This window comes from Ascaphus truei, chromosome 8 (assembly GCF_040206685.1).
Source record: "Ascaphus truei isolate aAscTru1 chromosome 8, aAscTru1.hap1, whole genome shotgun sequence".
NCBI classification, from domain to species: Eukaryota; Metazoa; Chordata; class Amphibia; order Anura; family Ascaphidae; genus Ascaphus; species Ascaphus truei.
This window is the reverse complement of record NC_134490.1, coordinates 101,745,508-101,764,516: the sequence shown is the minus strand read 5'-3', so window position 1 is coordinate 101,764,516 and position 19,009 is coordinate 101,745,508. Positions and strand designations below refer to the sequence as shown.

The following is a 19,009-nucleotide window of genomic DNA, read 5'->3' as shown; positions in this document are numbered from 1 at the left end:
GGGGGAGGGGATAGGGAGTGATCACAAAATCATACTAATCGAGTTGATAATTAGAGTAATAAATGTGAATCGATAATCATCAAGTGGGTGCAAACTGTGAACCGAAAAGTGAATCAGCAAAATAAGGAGTACAAAATGATTGGACTCCAAAGAAAATTCACTTAATTGCACACCACTAATTAAAATATAACCTTTAATGAATTACTTAAAACATATATTACCGAGTGTGTATATAACGCAGATAAAAAGAAATTAAATCAAAGTACAATAGCACCAGAGTCACCTTATAGATAAAGATGGAAAACCTCCTACTAAATATTAATGGTAGGGTAAAGGGGACTAATGGTGCAAACAGTCAGGGTGAAAACCCCACTGGATCAGCTTGTAGCACAGATGGTAAATAATTAGTGTTGGCAGTGAGGATAAGAGTAGAAAATAAAAGATAAATTCATAAATTAAAGCTCCACCTAGTAATAATGTGTGCTGCTCAGACCACACTAGTAAATCATACGAATACGAGGTGTAGGTTTAATGGGTGCAGCCCATTTCTTTGGAGTCCAATCATTTTGTACTCCTTATTTTTGCTGATACACTTCGGGTAAGGACTGCTCCCTAAGACCTTATATTATGACACCGCCAATTATTCATTTTCTGCCATTCACTACAGTGGTCTATTGACTGTGTATATACAGTATTTCGGGCAAAAGGTGACATTGTGTGCTCATTTGCATGTTATTTCCCAGAATCCCTTGCTGCAGTGGAAGCACTGTATGCTAGGTGATAATGGTGAAAGGAAGTGTTGCAGACCTGTCTAAGACATGTGAATGTGCTCACAAGTGATCTTTTAATTTGAAATACAGGATATAAATTCACCCTCTAGACCAGGGGGGGCGCAAACTTTTTTCCCTGCGCCCCCCTGCCGGCTGTCCCCTCACTCCCGCACCCCCCCCAACCCCAACTTACCCGCGCTCCGGCGTAATGACGTCACGTTGCCATAGCAACGGGACGTCACATGACCTCGCGTCATTTTGACGCCGCGTTGCCATGGCGACGCAGGGAGGAAGCCGCCGGAGCCACGGTAAGTTAGGTTTACAGAGGCCCTGCAGCTCCCCCGGCACTTAATTTAAGTGCCTTCGGGAAGCGCGCGGGGCCTCTGTAAACCCCGCGCCCCCCGTCGGCAGTCTCGCGCCCCCCCTGGGGGTCGCGCCCCACAGTTTGCGCACCGCTGCTCTAGACTATTCCTTCCTCCTAGACCAGTGACAGACTCGAATCTTTCTGCCTCCACGTTCTATATTCACCTACATATTTTGTTTCCACAGGCAGTGGTCATCTATTTCTATTGTTTTTAGTGTATTTGCGGATGTAGCCCAAAATGTGATTTGGGGATTTTTTTTTAATAGAAATTGTATCCTTTGTTAATATACATTATACATTATCTGAAGTTGGTGAAAGCACTCTTGAAGAGAAATAGAAACTTAGCTGTAGCATAGGTACTCGCTGGACAATCCGTGTTCACCGCTCCAGATCAAAATATTATAAAAATAACTAATATAAAAGATACATTTAACAAAACAGGAGATGCTCAGATTGTATTGTTTGTATCTCATGAGGTGTTAAATAAATGCATATTTTTAGCTTTCTAATTCTGGAGTGCCATGGATAGATAGGATAGATTATGTTGCAGCATGGTCATTTTCAGTGGAAACCACTGCTTCATGTGCACAGCTCCACCAACTGACTTCATTGCCCACAAATGCAACCGGAAAGGGATTCAAGCATTCTGATGGGTTCTCATGTAATAAAACACCGTCATTTTGTTCACTGATGTAAATTAGGCAGGGCTGCCAGGACTGTTCTGATGAACAGCAAAGGGGAAGGGGGGGGGGGGGGGGCTGCTCTTTTTCAGATGGGGCCAAATGAACAAAAAAATGGGCCAATAGGAGCTCGCCACGATGTTAAATCCACTCGCCCGGGGCAAGCAAATGTATAGGTTTGTCGAACACACATACATATATATATCCACAAGCAGAAAAATAAAATGCAAAATAACCCATGTTAGCAATATGCATCAATCACTATAATATAGGTAATATTTGTTGCTTTTAAAACCAGAGCATAAAAGATACTTTATATTGCATTTCATGAAGAGCATTCAGCAATTATTGCTGCTTCAGGTAGTGTCCACAAAGGCATTTTTAGGCGTTTTCACAATCCTAATGACAACCACTTTGTATATAAAAAAAAAGTTACATTTCCTTCCAAAACAATTAAAACTACACAAACCCAATTATATTAGCTACCAGCACATTGTAGAACTTGTCAACGCCGTTTGTTAAGGTCTACAAAAGAATAGCAATGGACGGTAAGCTTTTGTTTTTAACCTCTTTGCTGCCTGGGGGTAGATTTAGCAGAAAATGGTTTTAGAATAGTTTGTCGCTGATGAGCATCATCAGTAAGTGGTTTCAAACAGTTGCAATAAAGCACAAATGCTCACCCAAATAACACGTCATGGCTGTAGCTTTTCCCTTTCATTAAGCAACAAAGTATAAAGGGGTTCTTAAAATATGGACTGTAAGCCGCAGCGACTTTAATAGCGGTTCCTGAAACCCTTACGTTCACTCCTGCAGCGCATCGCTTTTTGAGCATTCAGCATATCAGTGTTTGAGAACGCTTTGTAGAATACACACACACACACGGTAAGCCTCATGGTTGTCCATGGGTGAAGGGCTGGGCTGTACAGAATGTTTAATGCAGGAGATTAAGGCCCATATTGACCAAGCGGTGCTATTCTATAAAACACCCTACGGTCTATTCAAGTGAATAGGTGACAAGATATCATCTGGCACCAGGTGTCTTTTGGAATATAGCCCAACAGATGTAGACATTTCCCTAAAAATGGATGAAGTTAAAAAAGGGACTTAGTGTACATGTATGAACCCACAATCTTTATATCATCTGCAGTTTAAACATTGCATGCTGTAATTAATGTCTGAAGCAAGCATTCAGGAAAAAGACATTTGGATGTACTTTCAATAATTTTCTGTCTCAAATGTAGGCCTCACATTCTAGTTTAGAAAAGGCACCATATAATTGGTGCTTTTGTAACCGAAGAAAGAATGCTACAGATATCTGAATGTCAAAAATATGATATTCGAAAAATGAATTGATCTGACTTTCACAACTAATGGTAGATTTCACAATAGGCATGGGATTCATATGAAACAGGGGAAGCATTATGCAGAAATGTTTGCCACATACAACATACAGTATCTACTGTACATATAATACAGATGAAAAAAAAAAAATCAGGATTCGATATGGAATGAGTCACTTAAAATGACTCCTTATGATAAAAACATTAGCATGTGACTTGGTTTGTATCAGCTGCAATACATCATGCTGTTTTGCCCCACACGTGGATAGTGGTTTCCTAAATTATACTGCAAAATGAAAGTTTGAAGCCTTTATTCTTTGCAGTGAATAATTAGGGATACGGTTTTAAAGTGGAACCATAGTAATAAATATTGGTTTATAAAATTCTGCCCACTGGTGTTTTAGGTGTACAGTATGTTGCCCATTAGGCCTCGGCCATGTTACGTGCTTGCTGGCGGAAGCGCGCTCAGCACTGAGCCCCTACAGCCGCAATTAGAGCGGCTTTAGTAGGGGCTCACCTGCGCTTACGCGCGCTTGCGGAAGCGCAGGTCTTGGGGGAATTTAAAATTCCCCCGCTTGCCGGCGAGACAGGCCGGTCACGTGAGCGGTTCGCCCAATGAGGGCGAACCAGCTCCGTGACGTCACTGGCCCGCCCCCGGCCAGTGACGCGCCCGCCCCCGGACCGCCCCCTGACGGCTGCTGAGAGCGCTTGCGGTAAGCAACCGCAAGGCCAGGGAAAGCACCCGTTTTCCCTGCGCCTCAGCGCGCCTCAGCACGCCAGCAGGGACCGTGGACTCGGCCTTATACAACTCTCCTATCATTAAGAGTGGACACATTTTTTAGATTAAAGAAATCTAAAAGTTAAAATTTTATTTTTGTAGAGGCCATCAGTCAATTGATCTTTAATGTTTTGACAAGATCAGCCCCAGGAAGAATACATTTTGAGATTTGAATACAGCTTCAAGAAATTAATCTTTGCAGCCCCCCCCCCCCCCCTTTTTTTTTAAATCAGTCTCCACCTATGCAAAAAGTTTAAAAGATAAGATTTTTTTTTTGGCAAATCTGGTGGCGGTTTTTTCACGTGTGTAGCAAGACTACATTGATTGAATGACCCCAGTATGTAAAATGGTTATTAAATATTCTGTAACTATGACCTTGAAAATACAGCAGCAGTCACCCATAGAGAAGTTCAGTTTTAGGGTGACTTCTTGATCCTATGGGGAGTTCCACTGAAGTAATCATAACTAGTACTTGCCATTTTTGTGCGACAACCAGTAAAACCAAGATTTTAATCCGATATTAAAATGGCACCATTACTAGTTGCCTTTATATCGAAATTGTATACGTTACAAAATTAAAAAACCTGGACGCGTAAATATGTTTCTGGTTGATAAACATGCTTGAAATCATCTCCATATATAATTTGCAGCAGATAAATCTATTTAGGACTTCAGAAAACATGTTTTTTTTTAAACCCGTAAATAGCACATCATATACACTTAGTCATAACTTTATTTTTCCTAGCCTTTAACTTCAACTGAGAGTAATAAAATACATTCAGCAAAAAAAAACAAAAAGAAAAAAAAAAACAATAAATTAACTACAATTGTGAGGCTGCAATGTGTCATCCATCAGTCATAAGGTAGTGTTTGCTCACATCATTGGGGGGAAAATATAGATCAACAATATATGCAAGTATTAATATACAATTATGGCTTTTAAATGTAAGTGCTGCAGACATGGACCTGGAATGGATATGTGGCAGTGAAAAAAACATGGGATAACTTCCCCCTTAAACTCTCTCCCAGTGACTAAATGCCTCCCCCCCCCCCCCCCCTATGGGGGAAGATGTCCATGTGGCTCCTGAAGGCAGATCCCCTATAGCAGTACTGATCTCCCCTCCCAGTTTTTGTACTTGTGTAGCAGAGAGTATGGGGGGGGCTGTTCAACCTTAGGCTACGCTTATAGTGCCAGCGACATCAGGCTACGGTTGCTGGAAAAATCAAATTGAGATGACTTTTAGCGATCAAGCAGTCGCGTCTACTATAAGCGCAGCCTTTAGAGGTTCAGGAGCGCTCGCAATCCATAAAAGTGAGGGGAGGATCAGATGGAGACTTTGGGACCCGGGTAGGGCTCGCCCCCGCACCAGAAGTCACCCGGCTGCGGGATCTCCAGCAGCCACACCTCCAGCGGGGTCACCCCGGCCGTGGCATCAGGCGGGTGCTGGGGCCCATCCCCCTCAGGCTTCCCCGCCGGCTCGGGAGCGTCCTGCTGCTGCTGCAGTAACTGGTAGTAGTGACAGTCCCGCCCGTCCTCCGGGTCGTACGGTGGCGCCAGGATGTCCAGGAAGGCGCTGGGCCCGCCCACCGCGCTGATCTGGTGCAGGTTGTCGCGGTGCGGGCTCAGCAGGCAGGGGCCGCTGCTCTCGCTGAACTCGCCCACGGTGCGCAGCCAGGCCCGGCGCAGGGAGGCCCGCTGGTAAGGCGGCAGTGGCGGGTTAAACTGCAGCAGCGGCGGCGGCTCCTTCACGCCCCCCGCGGCGGGAGAGGGCGGGGGGTCCATCTTGTCGAAGCCGCTGATGCGCACGGTGCCGTACAGCACCTTGAGCATGCCGTGCATGCCCGGGTGGTCGTGCAGCGGGATGGAGGCGCCGCCCTTCAGCAGGAAGACCCCCATGCTGAAGCAGTCCGTCTCGCAGATGTGCATGTAGGTGACGGGCGGGCTTTGCGGCGGGGGCGGCGCGGGCTGCCCGGCTTTGCGGGGCCGGATCTTCAGGTCCTCCGCGCGGATCTCGCTCAGCAGCGCGCTCAGGCGGCTCACGTTCTCCGCGAAGCCTTTACTGCCGCCGTCAGACGGGCCGAGGCCGCTGCTGCTCCGGAAGGTCAGCCGGGCCTGCTGAGCGACCCTCTGTATCAGGGAGGTCATCTCGCCCCCAGGCATTATCTCCCTCCGGTTCTGTGCTGCTTCCGGTCCGCCGCCACCGCCGGGCTGCTCCGATCCCCGGGCTGCTTCTTCCGCCACCCCGGGCTGTCCCTCCGGGTAGGGAGGAGTCTCCGGGCTCTAGGCTTCGGCGGGACTTCCTACCGGGTACAGGTCACTCAGCATCCGGAGCCGGGGCATCCCACGTGTTGCCGAACACAAATAAACGTGCGGTGCTTTAATGATGAAAGAATACATGTAACGTGGGTGTGCGCGGCTCCCTTCGCAGCTTTCCCGTTGGGATAGAGTGTATCCGCCGCCCATTCATGCATATCGGGCTCGCAGCTCGCGCTCTGACACGCCCCCTGCCCGGCATTATGGGACTTGTAGTGCAGGGTCAGGGCTCCGTATTCTGCTGGTAAATAGTTTTTGTTGAACCCTCTCAGCTGTGGCGCGCAGCGGCAGCGCATTTCTTATCAATGGGAGGCAGCTTCAGTCCGTAGCCATGTGTGACTGCCAGCGCCCCCCAGCCGGCCATAAAATTAAGCGAAGAACTACATATCCCAGCATGCCCCGGGGCAGATAAGACGCGCCTCCTCCAGTGATCTTGGCAAGGCTAGCCTAGCAGGGCCATTAAAGCTGCTGTGTGCTAACACCCAGTCACTTTGACATTGACTTGTTTATTTAGGCGTTGAATTGCAGTGTCAGGCAAGTTACATCCTGTACGGTTATGTTTGCCGTTCAGTATATCGCCAGACATGTTCTGTTATACAGCCGCGTTACACAGGCTGCGGAGGATTAGGTGCTTTGCAAAATATAAACGTGGAATAATATTTCTCCCCAACGGCTTTTACATGTGGGAGGAGGCCGCTGGGACTGTTATTTATATGAAATAATTTGATTTGTCGCAGCTGTGGTTCTCTTTAATAAACCAGCAAAAAAAGCTTTACATAATTGATATTCTAGTTCACAGAGCTCTGGAACTACACGAGCTGTACCCGGGTATGTACACGAGCTGTACCCGGGTATGTACCCAACTGTACACGAGCTGTACCCGGGTATGTACACGAGCTGTACCCGGGTATGTACACGAGCTGTACCCGGGTATGTACCCAACTGTACACGAGCTGTACCCGGTATGTACACGAGCTGTACCCGGGTATGTACCCAACTGTACACGAGCTGTACCCGTGTATGTACCCAACTGTACACGAGCTATACCCGGGTATGTACACAACTGTACACGAGCTGTACCCGGGTATGTACACGAGCTGTACCCGGGTATGTACCCAACTGTACACAAGCTGTAACACCCGTTAGTGTTTTTAAGATTTTACATGAGAAAAAGGGAATTATTAGTCAATCTGCTGGATTGCTCGGGCCACTGCTAACTCCTTGAACATTTGTATACAAGTCATTCTTTTTCTAATTAATAATTTCCATAGTAGATGCTAGCTCTTCTTGAATTCCAAGTATATGCAATTTAACATTGACTTTTGAGCATTTATATTATCCACTATTTTTTTCAGTGGATAATGGGAGAACCAGCCCCATACTTAGGCCCAGATCAACAAAGCTCCGTTAAATGAGGGCATATAAATAAGAAATAAACTTTATTTCTCTGAGGTTAACGCATGTCCACCAGCGATTTATATTAAAAAATGACAGCCGTTCTGTATCTCATTAGCACAGATTTGACATCACATTATTGTAGCATAACCTTGCATTATTTTCTAGTGATGTGACATTAGGGGGCCAAACTCACATTTTTTGCCAGCAACGGCTATTCACTAAACTGAGATATGCATATAGTACTATAAAAACTCGCATTCTTTCTCGCAATCTAAAGGGTGGCGAAATCGGAATCGCGATTTGCACATCAAGGAGTCTCTTATTTTTACTGCATAGAATTGAATCCTGGGGCTAGCCGCTAAGGTAATGAAGCGGTTCTAATGTTAATTTTAAAGCAGCAGTTCAAGCATTATCCTACATGTGTTTTTTTTTTTTTTTTTAAATAAATCAGTTCTATACTAGGAGAAAATACTTGTAGCATTTAAAAAAAAAAAAAAAGAATGTTTTAAAGACTTTAATGTTTCTAATGTAGGAAGCATTTCCAAAGTGACAGCTCCTTCCCCTTCTGGTAGGCTTTGGCTCTTGAGACCCGCCCTCTCTCTAGCAGTCCACCAATTGTATCTAGTAACTGCCCAGTCAATCATATTCTAGGAACTACATTGCCCAAAATGCTGTGCAAGAACGGAATTAAATAACCCTGAGCAAGCGATCGATTACAGGAGAACGGATCGAGCTGCAGCTTACAGTTTCTAATCATTTGTCAGTGTGCAGATTGTATTGATGCACATATTGAATGGGGGAAAAAAATATTTTTTAAAAACGGCAGCTTGAACTGCAGCTTTAATAACACAGTATTGAAGCAGCTGATCTCCTGAGCTGAACCGCATTAATTTCAGCCTTGGGGACCCCTTGCTTCCCGAGTTACAGACCCCGGTATGGGGTGCCGGTATCCCCGCCATGTTTAAATTCTCTAACGTCACGTGACCGGGACCTTTAAACACACAGAAGATACCAACACTATACCGGGGCCTGTAACTCTGGAAGCTGAAATGAATGCAGTTCAGCTCAGGAGACCCCCTGCTTCAATGCTGTTATTAAAATGGGAGGTCCTATCCCTCTCAGGAAGACGCCTATGCGAAACGTGCGTCAGAGGGGAGTGCCATGATGTCACACATCACCATCACGCTACTGCCTACCGAGTGCACGCCTGCTTGATTGAGCATTGCACATTGCAGCCACGCAGCAAACACAGATCAGCACGCAGCCTTCTTGGAATGCATCCCCGCAGGGCCAGCACAGATAAGTTTTGAGGGTCTTCTCTCCCTCTTTCTGTCCTCTCCCCACCCAGTGACGCAGGGGTATGTTTTTGAGGGACAAGGTAAGCTGGTATTTGCTTTTCATTTTACAGGTAGCTATCTATGGTTAATTTGCCATAGCCCTGCAGGGTCAGTCTAGATTGGTGTGTAGGGATCTGTACTATTCTTTCCCTCCCCTGTGTGTAGTTAATTTGCTACAAGGGTCAGCTACAGTACAAGCGGGGTCTCTATACAGACACCCACCTGCTACATTATTTGTTGATATACTCTACCATGTATGTATGTGATTTAATCATCACAGGGCTTGCTGTGATCTAGGAAACATGTTTTTCTCTGTTTATTTGGCACTACACTGTCACTGATTGTTTGCAAGTGGTCACTGCCTCTATATATATATATATATTTATATATATATATATATATATACTCTTTAGGGCATTACACTGTATTCTTTGGCATAGTGTGGCTTGCGTGACCTCACTAGATGCAAACTGTGGTATTCACTGACTTAACTCACTTAAACTGGTCACCCACTGCCTTAATCATTCATTATCATCTACTGCTATTATTTAATACGATTTTATTGTTCTCACTTATCTAATCTGGTCCTATTATTTTAATGCAGTTTAATAAATAGTGTTTTAACTTTACAACTATACAATACACAACAGACCAGTACCACTACGCTCCTCGGTTGTCTCTAACTATATGTAGGTACCTTCCCCCCACACAGACATCGAGTGCATGCTGTAGGGACTTATCCGGCAGGTAGTGCCTTTACTCTGCCGGTGTTCTCTCTTTCTTCTGTTATTAAAATTAACATTAAAACGGTGTGATTGCCTGTTAGAGCTGTGCATAAAGATACAGTTCTCTCCGTGCAGCTCTTCCAGGCTGCTGTAGCGAAACCGCTCTTTAAGCAAACACAAAGTAGTGCGATGTTCCATTTTTTTTACCGCACTATAAAAAACGTGCAAGTTTTTTTTAGTGAATACCGCTTTGACACACATTTCTTATAGTGCAGTAAGAACATACAAACCTGCTCAGTAATGCACTGAACTTATCGAAGTTTAGTGAATAGGCCCCAATATATGTTTGGCATGGCTCCACTCTAGACCCTGTAATAGGTGTTTAACTGACGTTGAGAAAGAGGAGCAGACAATAATGTTGGAAATAATGTTATGTTATGTAACGGGTTTTCTGAACCGGCCTGACCCACCCAATCTCATATTGGCCCCTGTGGTCTAACCAGTCCCCATTACAGTGTGTTGTCTGGTGGTGCACCTGTTGGCAACAGGACACCTGAGTCTCCCGCATGATGTTGTATTGGGGATTGCCAACCCAGACAGGCAGCTGAGGTAGTGTGCTTAAGTCCTACCTAGATCCAGTGCAGCGCCTCCACCTCATCAGGATCCCAGCGTCCGCTTGTGGATGGTCCTGGTGAGGAACTCCTCTGTGGTGCAGCCCCCTGTGTAATCACTCCACACTTACACACGAGGGTATCTTTTATCAGAGTCATCTTTATTAGTACGGTGGGCCAGCTGCCTTCCACAATGGGTGAATTTAGCCCTCCATTGTTCACCGTACTTCCCTTTGAAAGGTATTGTCCTCCTAATGTAGGGATTCCCTATCCCCGTAGGGATATCTATTCTGCGCCAGGTCCCTGGTCACAGTCTCATTAGTCCTGTAGTGTACCAACTCTGAACTCCTCCAACTACTTAGCAACAATCTCTGAACTAACTTTTGATCAGTGCTGTGCCTTATGTATCCTCTGGGGGCTGACACAACTCTGACATCACCAACCAGGGAGTCAGAACCTTTGACCACTCCCATCCATACATATGGCACCTCACCAGGGTGTGAGGGCAAACCTCCATAATTACTGCTGGCATGCCCATAACTTACCAGGCCTTACTGTCAGCAGGAGAGATGACTGCAGCCATTTTACAGCATGGTTACAGTTACATAACTCATGCCTAACTGTGGAGTTACACCCATCCAAACCTTTAAAAGCCTTGTTTTAGGGTCTGGATGTGAATAACAGCAAGTTTAGGTATGACCTAACATTAAGTCACCGTGTTACATTTAACACACTGTTGTAGGCTGTTATTGTAAAGCCTCATTTGCATATCATTTGCTTGTAATTATCAGTAATGGTCATTATAGTTAATTCAATGCTCCTTTTCAGGAGAAAACATGACATAACGTTAAATTATTGGCCTTAGATGATATGCTGCTAGTCTAAACGTGCTATTTAGTTCACATGATGTTAAATTACTTACTAAAGTTTTGTGGGTGGGTGTCTCCGTCTGAGAGGCCATGTTGTGGGACCTCCCATGCGACAGGCATCACCTTTCGCTGATTTTCTGTGAGTCTCAATGAATTGGATTCATTCTTGCTGACTTAGTATTATAGACTTCAATGGAGTCTCACTGATAAAGACAACAGTACTTTTACACTTAAAATTGAAATTTCAACAATGTTGGTGCTTGGGGGTTGACACCTCTGATGGGATATATATATGACAGTTTTTACCATGCTCAGGCTGAATGACAAAACTAGAATTATGACTTCACATGTCAGGAATGTAAGGACAATGGTTCCATGCCCAGGTTTGAAAGTAATCTAGTTCTGACCTCTAATTATAATGTGGTAACGTTGGAGAAATGGCAGCTTTGTTATATAGTAAGTAACTAGTATTAGTGGTGTTATTAATATGTAAGTTCTGCAGCTTGACTTTTTAAAAATGTTTTTATTAAATCTATGGTCATTTTAAAGCAAAGTGTTTTGTGATGTTTTTTTCTTTACATAGCTATGGAATGTAATTAGTGTATTCGGTACAATAGCTGACATGCAGAAAGGAGGCAGGCACACGGACTTAAGCAAAACTATTAAATGTGCCATAAAGCCAACGTTTCGGCAGTGAGATGCTGTCTTTATCAAGGCGAGGGCTACATTAACAAACATTTAAAGACATTTATAACCTGGTACTCACCCTACCCATGGCCGTCCGCCTCCATCAACACTGGCCCGCCCTGATGTAGGCGCGCCAACGCTGATGTCAGATGACGCAGGCTCCAGGCAGCCATGGAGACACAGGACTCCACATGGCATGTGTACCGGTCACCATGGCAACCCTGCAGCCAGAGCGGGAGGAAGGAGGTCCTTTAAGCAACCCTGCAGTGTGAAAAGATAACATCAATAACATAATAAAGTGATGGTACTGATATAAAAATGCTCTACCCATAGGTGATATAAATATGTACAGTGCATACTATAAATACAACCCAAAAAAGGGAAAAATAGAACAAATTAAATACTGAGAACGGAAAGAAATCATTACTAGCATATTGCTGTGTACAAGCTGTAATGCATACAACAATTACATTAGAATACATGTCAGGACAGTGATACACAGCACACACAGGATAGCAAGAGAATTTTTGCAGGGTGCAACGGACTACGGAGGACCCAATACCTCCAATATACATATATAAGTAACACAATAACCCAGCACACACTGTCTATAGATAATAGAACAAATGAAAGGGATAATGTCAAGAAGAAATGAAATGACATTTAATATGTAAAACAAACCACCAAAAACAGAACCACATACCCTACATCAAACAATGATAACACGCAATAATGAAAACATAACAGGCAAAAACAGAAGGAGTAATGGAGGGGGGAGGGGGCGGAGAATAGGGTACAAATACAATATAGGGTCAAGACAACACAGGTGGGTACAAAAAATGGGGAAGCAGCAGGGGGCAATGTTTCGGGGAACACCCCTTCGTCAGGCTCGTTCCCCCTCTCTCCAATGGAACAGAGGGGTACTTCCCTGTCCCCCAGACCCACAATAATAACGTCAGGTCCCAAAGAGAGAGTAAACAACCCCCACACAACTAGTTCAATAAAGTGCAACTGAATAACCAATATGGTAAGTGAAATAGCAACATCAAAAGGAGCAGGATAAATGGTGTGAGGCAAAAATGCAAACCACAGTCAGTCTAATGAAACTCAGCAGTCCTGCTCCTGTCAGAAGCTGGGGGCGTCTGTGTAAGACTGTCCCTGCCAAAGTGGTGATAAAGGAAGGATGACGTCATCTGTCAGCGCTGCAAACGCATTCCCGACATGAATATCAGCTGTGGGCTCTGCTACAGGTCCCGTGACGTCGTCCTCTCTGAAAAAGGATTCCGAAAATCATTCTGGTGTGCGCGTGCATGCGCACTGCGCGCCATAGTAAAAGTCCAGATCGACAACAACGGAGAAAACTGCGCATGCGCAGTGGGCTGGATTTATTTATTTATTTTATTTATTTATAAAATATTTTACGAGGAAGTAATACATTGAGAGTTACCTCTCGTTTTCAAGTATGTCCTGGGCACAGAGTAAAACAAAATAATACATGGTTACAAATACAAAAAATAGAGAAAAACCTGGCGCCAAATTGTCAGTGGAATGTCCTGTACTCCTCAAGGGATCCGCACACTTGCTCGACAGACCATGCAAAGAAATAAACACAAACAAACAAAAATCATAGCGCAACACTGTAGGGTGAGCAGTAATGCACTAATATATACAAACAATTAAGAATCCTAGCGACAATTAAAACAACTATTTATTAAAAAGAAGAACTATGCCAAGACAAAGGACCGCAGGTCATCTGGGACACAAAAATTGGAGCCCTACTTACAGACAGCAAGGCTTAAACTCGCATGGTAGGAACAAGTCCTAGATGGAGATGGTCTCCCTGCCGGGTGATGTCTCTGCTCCACTGCGGCTCAAACTCCAGTCAGTCCCTACGATGGTAGCCGGAACCTCTCCGGCCGTGGAGGTTGGTGTGCGGGGTCCACAGCTCTGCACCGCGTGTAGACACGCCTCACTTCCTCCTCCGGAGCAACGGGAAGTCTCTGCGCGCCCGCGCGCGATAGTACCCGTGGCCTTAAAGGGACAGCTGGCAGGCAGAATGAAAAGCAGGTCTCCAAAGCCAAATGACCTTAAACGTCCAAAGTCAATCAAACAGTGGCTGTGCCACTAGCCCTACGCGTTTCGTAGATGTCACTCTACTTCCTCAGGGGCTGAAAACAATGATACTGTGGGCCATTTCGCGCCAAAAATCAGAACCTGATGACGTCATCAGGTTCTGATTTTTGGCGCGAAATGGCCCACAGTATCATTGTTTTCAGCCCCTGAGGAAGTAGAGTGACATCTACGAAACGCGTAGGGCTAGTGGCACAGCCACTGTTTGATTGACTTTGGACGTTTAAGGTCATTTGGCTTTGGAGACCTGCTTTTCATTCTGCCTGCCAGCTGTCCCTTTAAGGCCACGGGTACTATCGCGCGCGGGCGCGCAGAGACTTCCCGTTGCTCCGGAGGAGGAAGTGAGGCGTGTCTACACGCGGTGCAGAGCTGTGGACCCCGCACACCAACCTCCACGGCCGGAGAGGTTCCGGCTACCATCGTAGGGACTGACTGGAGTTTGAGCCGCAGTGGAGCAGAGACATCACCCGGCAGGGAGACCATCTCCATCTAGGACTTGTTCCTACCATGCGAGTTTAAGCCTTGCTGTCTGTAAGTAGGGCTCCAATTTTTGTGTCCCAGATGACCTGCGGTCCTTTGTCTTGGCATAGTTCTTCTTTTTAATAAATAGTTGTTTTAATTGTCGCTAGGATTCTTAATTGTTTGTATATATTAGTGCATTACTGCTCACCCTACAGTGTTGCGCTATGATTTTTGTTTGTTTGTGTTTATTTCTTTGCATGGTCTGTCGAGCAAGTGTGCGGATCCCTTGAGGAGTACAGGACATTCCACTGACAATTTGGCGCCAGGTTTTTCTCTATTTTATGTTATTCTGTTAGTACTGGCAGTATCACCGGGCAGCCATCCTTTATTAGAGGTTTTTTTTTTTAATATCACACTGTGTTTTACACTTTAGCGCTAGTTCACATTTATTTTCACCATGGTTACAAATACAGTTACATAAATGAACAAGGTATACATTATATACAAGACATTGCATGCACAGTTAAAGAAAATATATATTATGAGCGTATGAAACAGTTACAGACCAGATTAAAGTGTGAGACAGCCTTAGATTTGAAAGAACTTAAGCTGGTGGTGGATGTGAGAGTCTCTGGTAGGTTGTTCCAGTTTTGGGGTGCACGGAAGGAGAAGGACGCAACACAGGATTGTATTGGCTTTTTAGAACTCCAATGAGAGGTTGGATCATCCCCAAGTCCAGGCATGCATACGTGAAGTAGTATCAGAGTGGTGTCAGCACTGAAGGCAGTTGCAGAGGGGCAGGTCACACAGACAGCCCAAGCGGAGGGTCACTTGTGCTCCCCCCAAAATGGCAGATAAAAATTACCTGCATATAAAATAGTAAGCACAACAAAATGAACATAAGTTATGTGTATATACATATGTATTAGGACAAGATGAACATGCATATAAGGAATACCTTAATAAAAATAGAAAAAAACAAGCATTTCTAATAAATTTGTACAGAATAATAAATGATAATAATGGATCATATATAAGTGAGCTGAAAACTAATCACCCGTAGATCAGCACGAAATAAGAGTGGAGAACCAGGTTATTAGGGAGGCCAGGTTAGAGGTGAAGGAGACTCACCCCTCACATAAAGGATGAATCACCCTGCATCATCAACAGGACGCAGAGCCCAACCGTATAATCACATACCTCAGAGTATAGAGCAATAGAGTAGGACAAGCACCAGACCGTATCGAGGATAATACAGAGATCGTGATAATGACACATACACCGCACAGGGGGCAGGTACCTGGGCAAAAGATGACTACAGATAGCAGCCCATATTAAGATCCTTGTTCATGCCCAACGGAGTCAAGATACCGAGAGTTCGAATCCATCTGGATTCCTTCTTGAACAGTGATTTCTGCAGATTGCCGCCACGTCGGCCCTTTCTCATCCCGTCGATAATCTGGTACCTTAATTGACTCACGTTGTGCCCAGCCTGTGTGAAATGATGTGCTACCGGAGCATCCGGGTCACATCTGTGTATGGCCGCTTTGTGCTGTCCAATCCTATCCTTTATTCTCTGGGTGGTCTCCCCCACATAACCCATGCCACACGGACATTTAATAAGATATATAACGTCTTTCGACAGACATGTATAATATTCTTTGATCGCATAAGATCTACCGGACAAGGGATGTTTAAATGTAGGACCGTCTATGATACTGTTGCATTGGTTACAACTGTAACACCTATAACAGCCAACTGTGGGGGTGCCAAGGAATGTTTGTTTAACGCTTTTGCCACCAATGTCTGCCCTGACCAATTGGTCACGAAGGTTCTTCCCTCTCTTATAAGAGAATAGGGGTGGATCTTTAAGGACATGAGCTATGAGAGTATCACTCTGAAACAATGACCAATGATGCTGTATAATATTTCTGATGTGCCCACAATTAGTGTTGTAAGTGGATATAAAAGGCACGAGAACTTCTTTTTCTCAGTACCTGTAGGTCCCGTAGGATCCCAATCCACCGCCTTCTGTCGTTGTTTAGACAGCAAATCCCTGGGATACCCTCTTAAATAAAATTTAGATTCTACTTTGTCCATACCATCCATGACTTTGGATGGGGTACTAATGATACGTTTAGCACGCAAGAACTGACTATAAGGTAAACCCAATGTGGTACCTGGGGGGTGGAAGCTCGAGTAATGCAAAAGATTGTTACGATCTGTATGTTTAAAAAACAAATCAGATTCTAATTTGCCATTAAGTGCACTGATTGTCGTATCCAAAAAGTCTATCTTAGTAGGGTCATGAGTACACGAGAATCTAAGTGTTCTGTGGGCCTGATTGAGCTCCGAAACAAAAGCCAATAAAGAGGTGGTATCATTCTGCCACACCATAAACACGTCATCTATAAAACGCACCCACATACGTCCATGGTCCAAAAAGGACTGATTGCAATATACATAATCATCCTCGAATTTGGACATGAAGATGTTGGCGTATGTGGGTGCGACGTTCGAGCCCATGGCCATCCCCTGAATTTGAACATAGTAATTATCTTCGAACAGAAAATAGTTCTCGCATAAAATGATCTCTAAAAGATCAACAATCAGCATACCCTCCTTTGGTGTAAATACACCAGCTTGCTCCACTACTTCCCTCACTGCCAATATACCATCAGCATGTTGTATGGACGTATAGAGACTATTTACATCTAACATTGCAAGTATCAAACGTTGGTACAAAATAGGTAATTCCCTAATTTTCTCAAGAAAGTGTGTGTTATCCCTTATATAGGATCTACTGTTGGTGACCAGTGGTCTCAGAAGTTTATCTAAAAATACTGAACAGGGCTGGAAGACAGAATCTGTGCCCGCTACTATGGGTCTACCAGGCGGTGAATACAAATTCTTGTGAATCTTTGGTATAGTATATAGTACTGGTATAATGGGGTCCTTTTTAATAAGATATTCCTTCTGCTTACTCGTAATAACCCCACTTTCCAGTGCAAGGGCCACAACCTGGGAAATTCTTTCTTGAACCCTTTGTGTAGGATTGACTGAACCCAATTTATAGGAACTGATATCTCCTAAGTGTCTCATAATCTCATTATGATAATCAGTCTTATTCATGATAACCAACGCACCCCCCTTATCTGCTGGTTTAATGATCAATTTCGTATTAGTCTCCAATTCCTTAATAACATCTAGCTCTTTTCTAGATAGATTAAACGCTCTAGGTCTATTCTTATGTTTCAGTAAAGAGGCCACATCCCTTTGGACCAAATTAATGTAAGTCCCTATAGTGTGATTAGATGGGGGGTGGATTGAAAGAACTCTTGTTCTTACATTCGGATGTTAGTAAATGAAAGTCTATATTGGTGTCTATATCATCAGAGGGGGGTACAGAGTCAAACGTATGTTTGGCAAAAAATCCCTTCAGTCTTAATGATCTAAAAAAACGGGCTAATTCAACTTCCAAATCCCTGGCATTAGTAAAATTTGTTGGGACAAAGGATAGTCCCTTATTGAGCACCCTAACCTGGTCATAAGTCAGTGTAATGTCAGAAATATTAATCACCAGCGAGTCTGCGACCGGGTCGACATCCCTCTCTGTTGTTTCCCTCGTCCGGTGATGTTTCCTCCCCGCCCTGCGTGTCCTCCGCGAGGGGCATGCGGGGGTCCTGCTTCTAAAAAAGCGGGAGTCAACCCTGTGGAAGAGTCTCTCTCTGTGGAATCGAACGTCTCTCTTAACTCCGGAGGACCACCTTGTGGACGTGGAGCTTTCCACCTTCTGTTCTCTCTTCTTGAATCCCTCCATCGCCAATTGTATACTTTATTGATAGTATAGTCCCTTGCGTCCCTCAGAAATTTTTCCCGTTTACGTGTCTCTATATCCTTTCTTTCCTAGTCACTAAAGTCTCGTCCAACTCCTTTTTAAATTTATTTAAATCAGACTCAGAAAGGGTCGTTGCAAGCGACCCCTGAAGTTCCTCTATCTGAGTTTTCAGATCTACAGTCTCCTTTTGTATCTGCTCAATGTTCAATAGTCAGAATAATAAGGTCAAGGGAACACTTATTCAGTATTCCCTCCCATTTAGTACAATAATCCTTATTATCTGCAAACAAGCTGGGTCTGAGATTACTTCTCAGACCCCTAGGTATCCTTTTAACACGATAATATTCCGCTAATGTAGTGGCATGCAATTCAAGGTTAAGTTTGTGTTTAAGTTTACGCTCTAAATTTATTGAACAATCATCAGGATAATTTCCTGCAGGAAATCCCTATTCCCCAAACATAATGTAGCAATACGGCTTGCATCTATATCCGTGTAGGCAAAGACATTTACTTCAGTGTGGGGTATAGGTGTTTCCCGTGATTCAGACATATGGTCTACGTGGTGCTCGTATATCCGTGGGTAAATCTAACAGAACAGGACAGTGATACACAGCACACACTGGATAGCAAGAGAATTTTTGCAGGGTGCAACGGACTACGGAGGACCCAATACCTCCAATATACGTATATAAGTAACACAATAACC

The 19,009-nt window shown here is 44.3% G+C and overlaps 1 protein-coding gene across 1 annotated transcript; it reads right to left on the bottom strand.

The window, feature by feature from the left end:
- Positions 1–4,647: 4,647 nt before the first annotated feature.
- ADO (2-aminoethanethiol dioxygenase) lies at positions 4,648–6,470 on the bottom strand. The gene has a single exon (XM_075612976.1). It carries the CDS (start codon positions 6,091–6,093, stop codon positions 5,257–5,259), a length of 837 nt encoding a protein of 278 aa, XP_075469091.1. The 5' UTR covers positions 6,094–6,470; the 3' UTR covers positions 4,648–5,256.
- Between the last annotated feature and the right edge of the window lie 12,539 nt (positions 6,471–19,009).

Bases quoted from the DNA above. Each gene is read 5' to 3' on its own strand.
- ADO (XM_075612976.1), bottom strand. From the start codon at position 6,093: ATGCCTGGGGGCGAGATGACCTCCCTGATACAGAGGGTCGCTCAGCAG.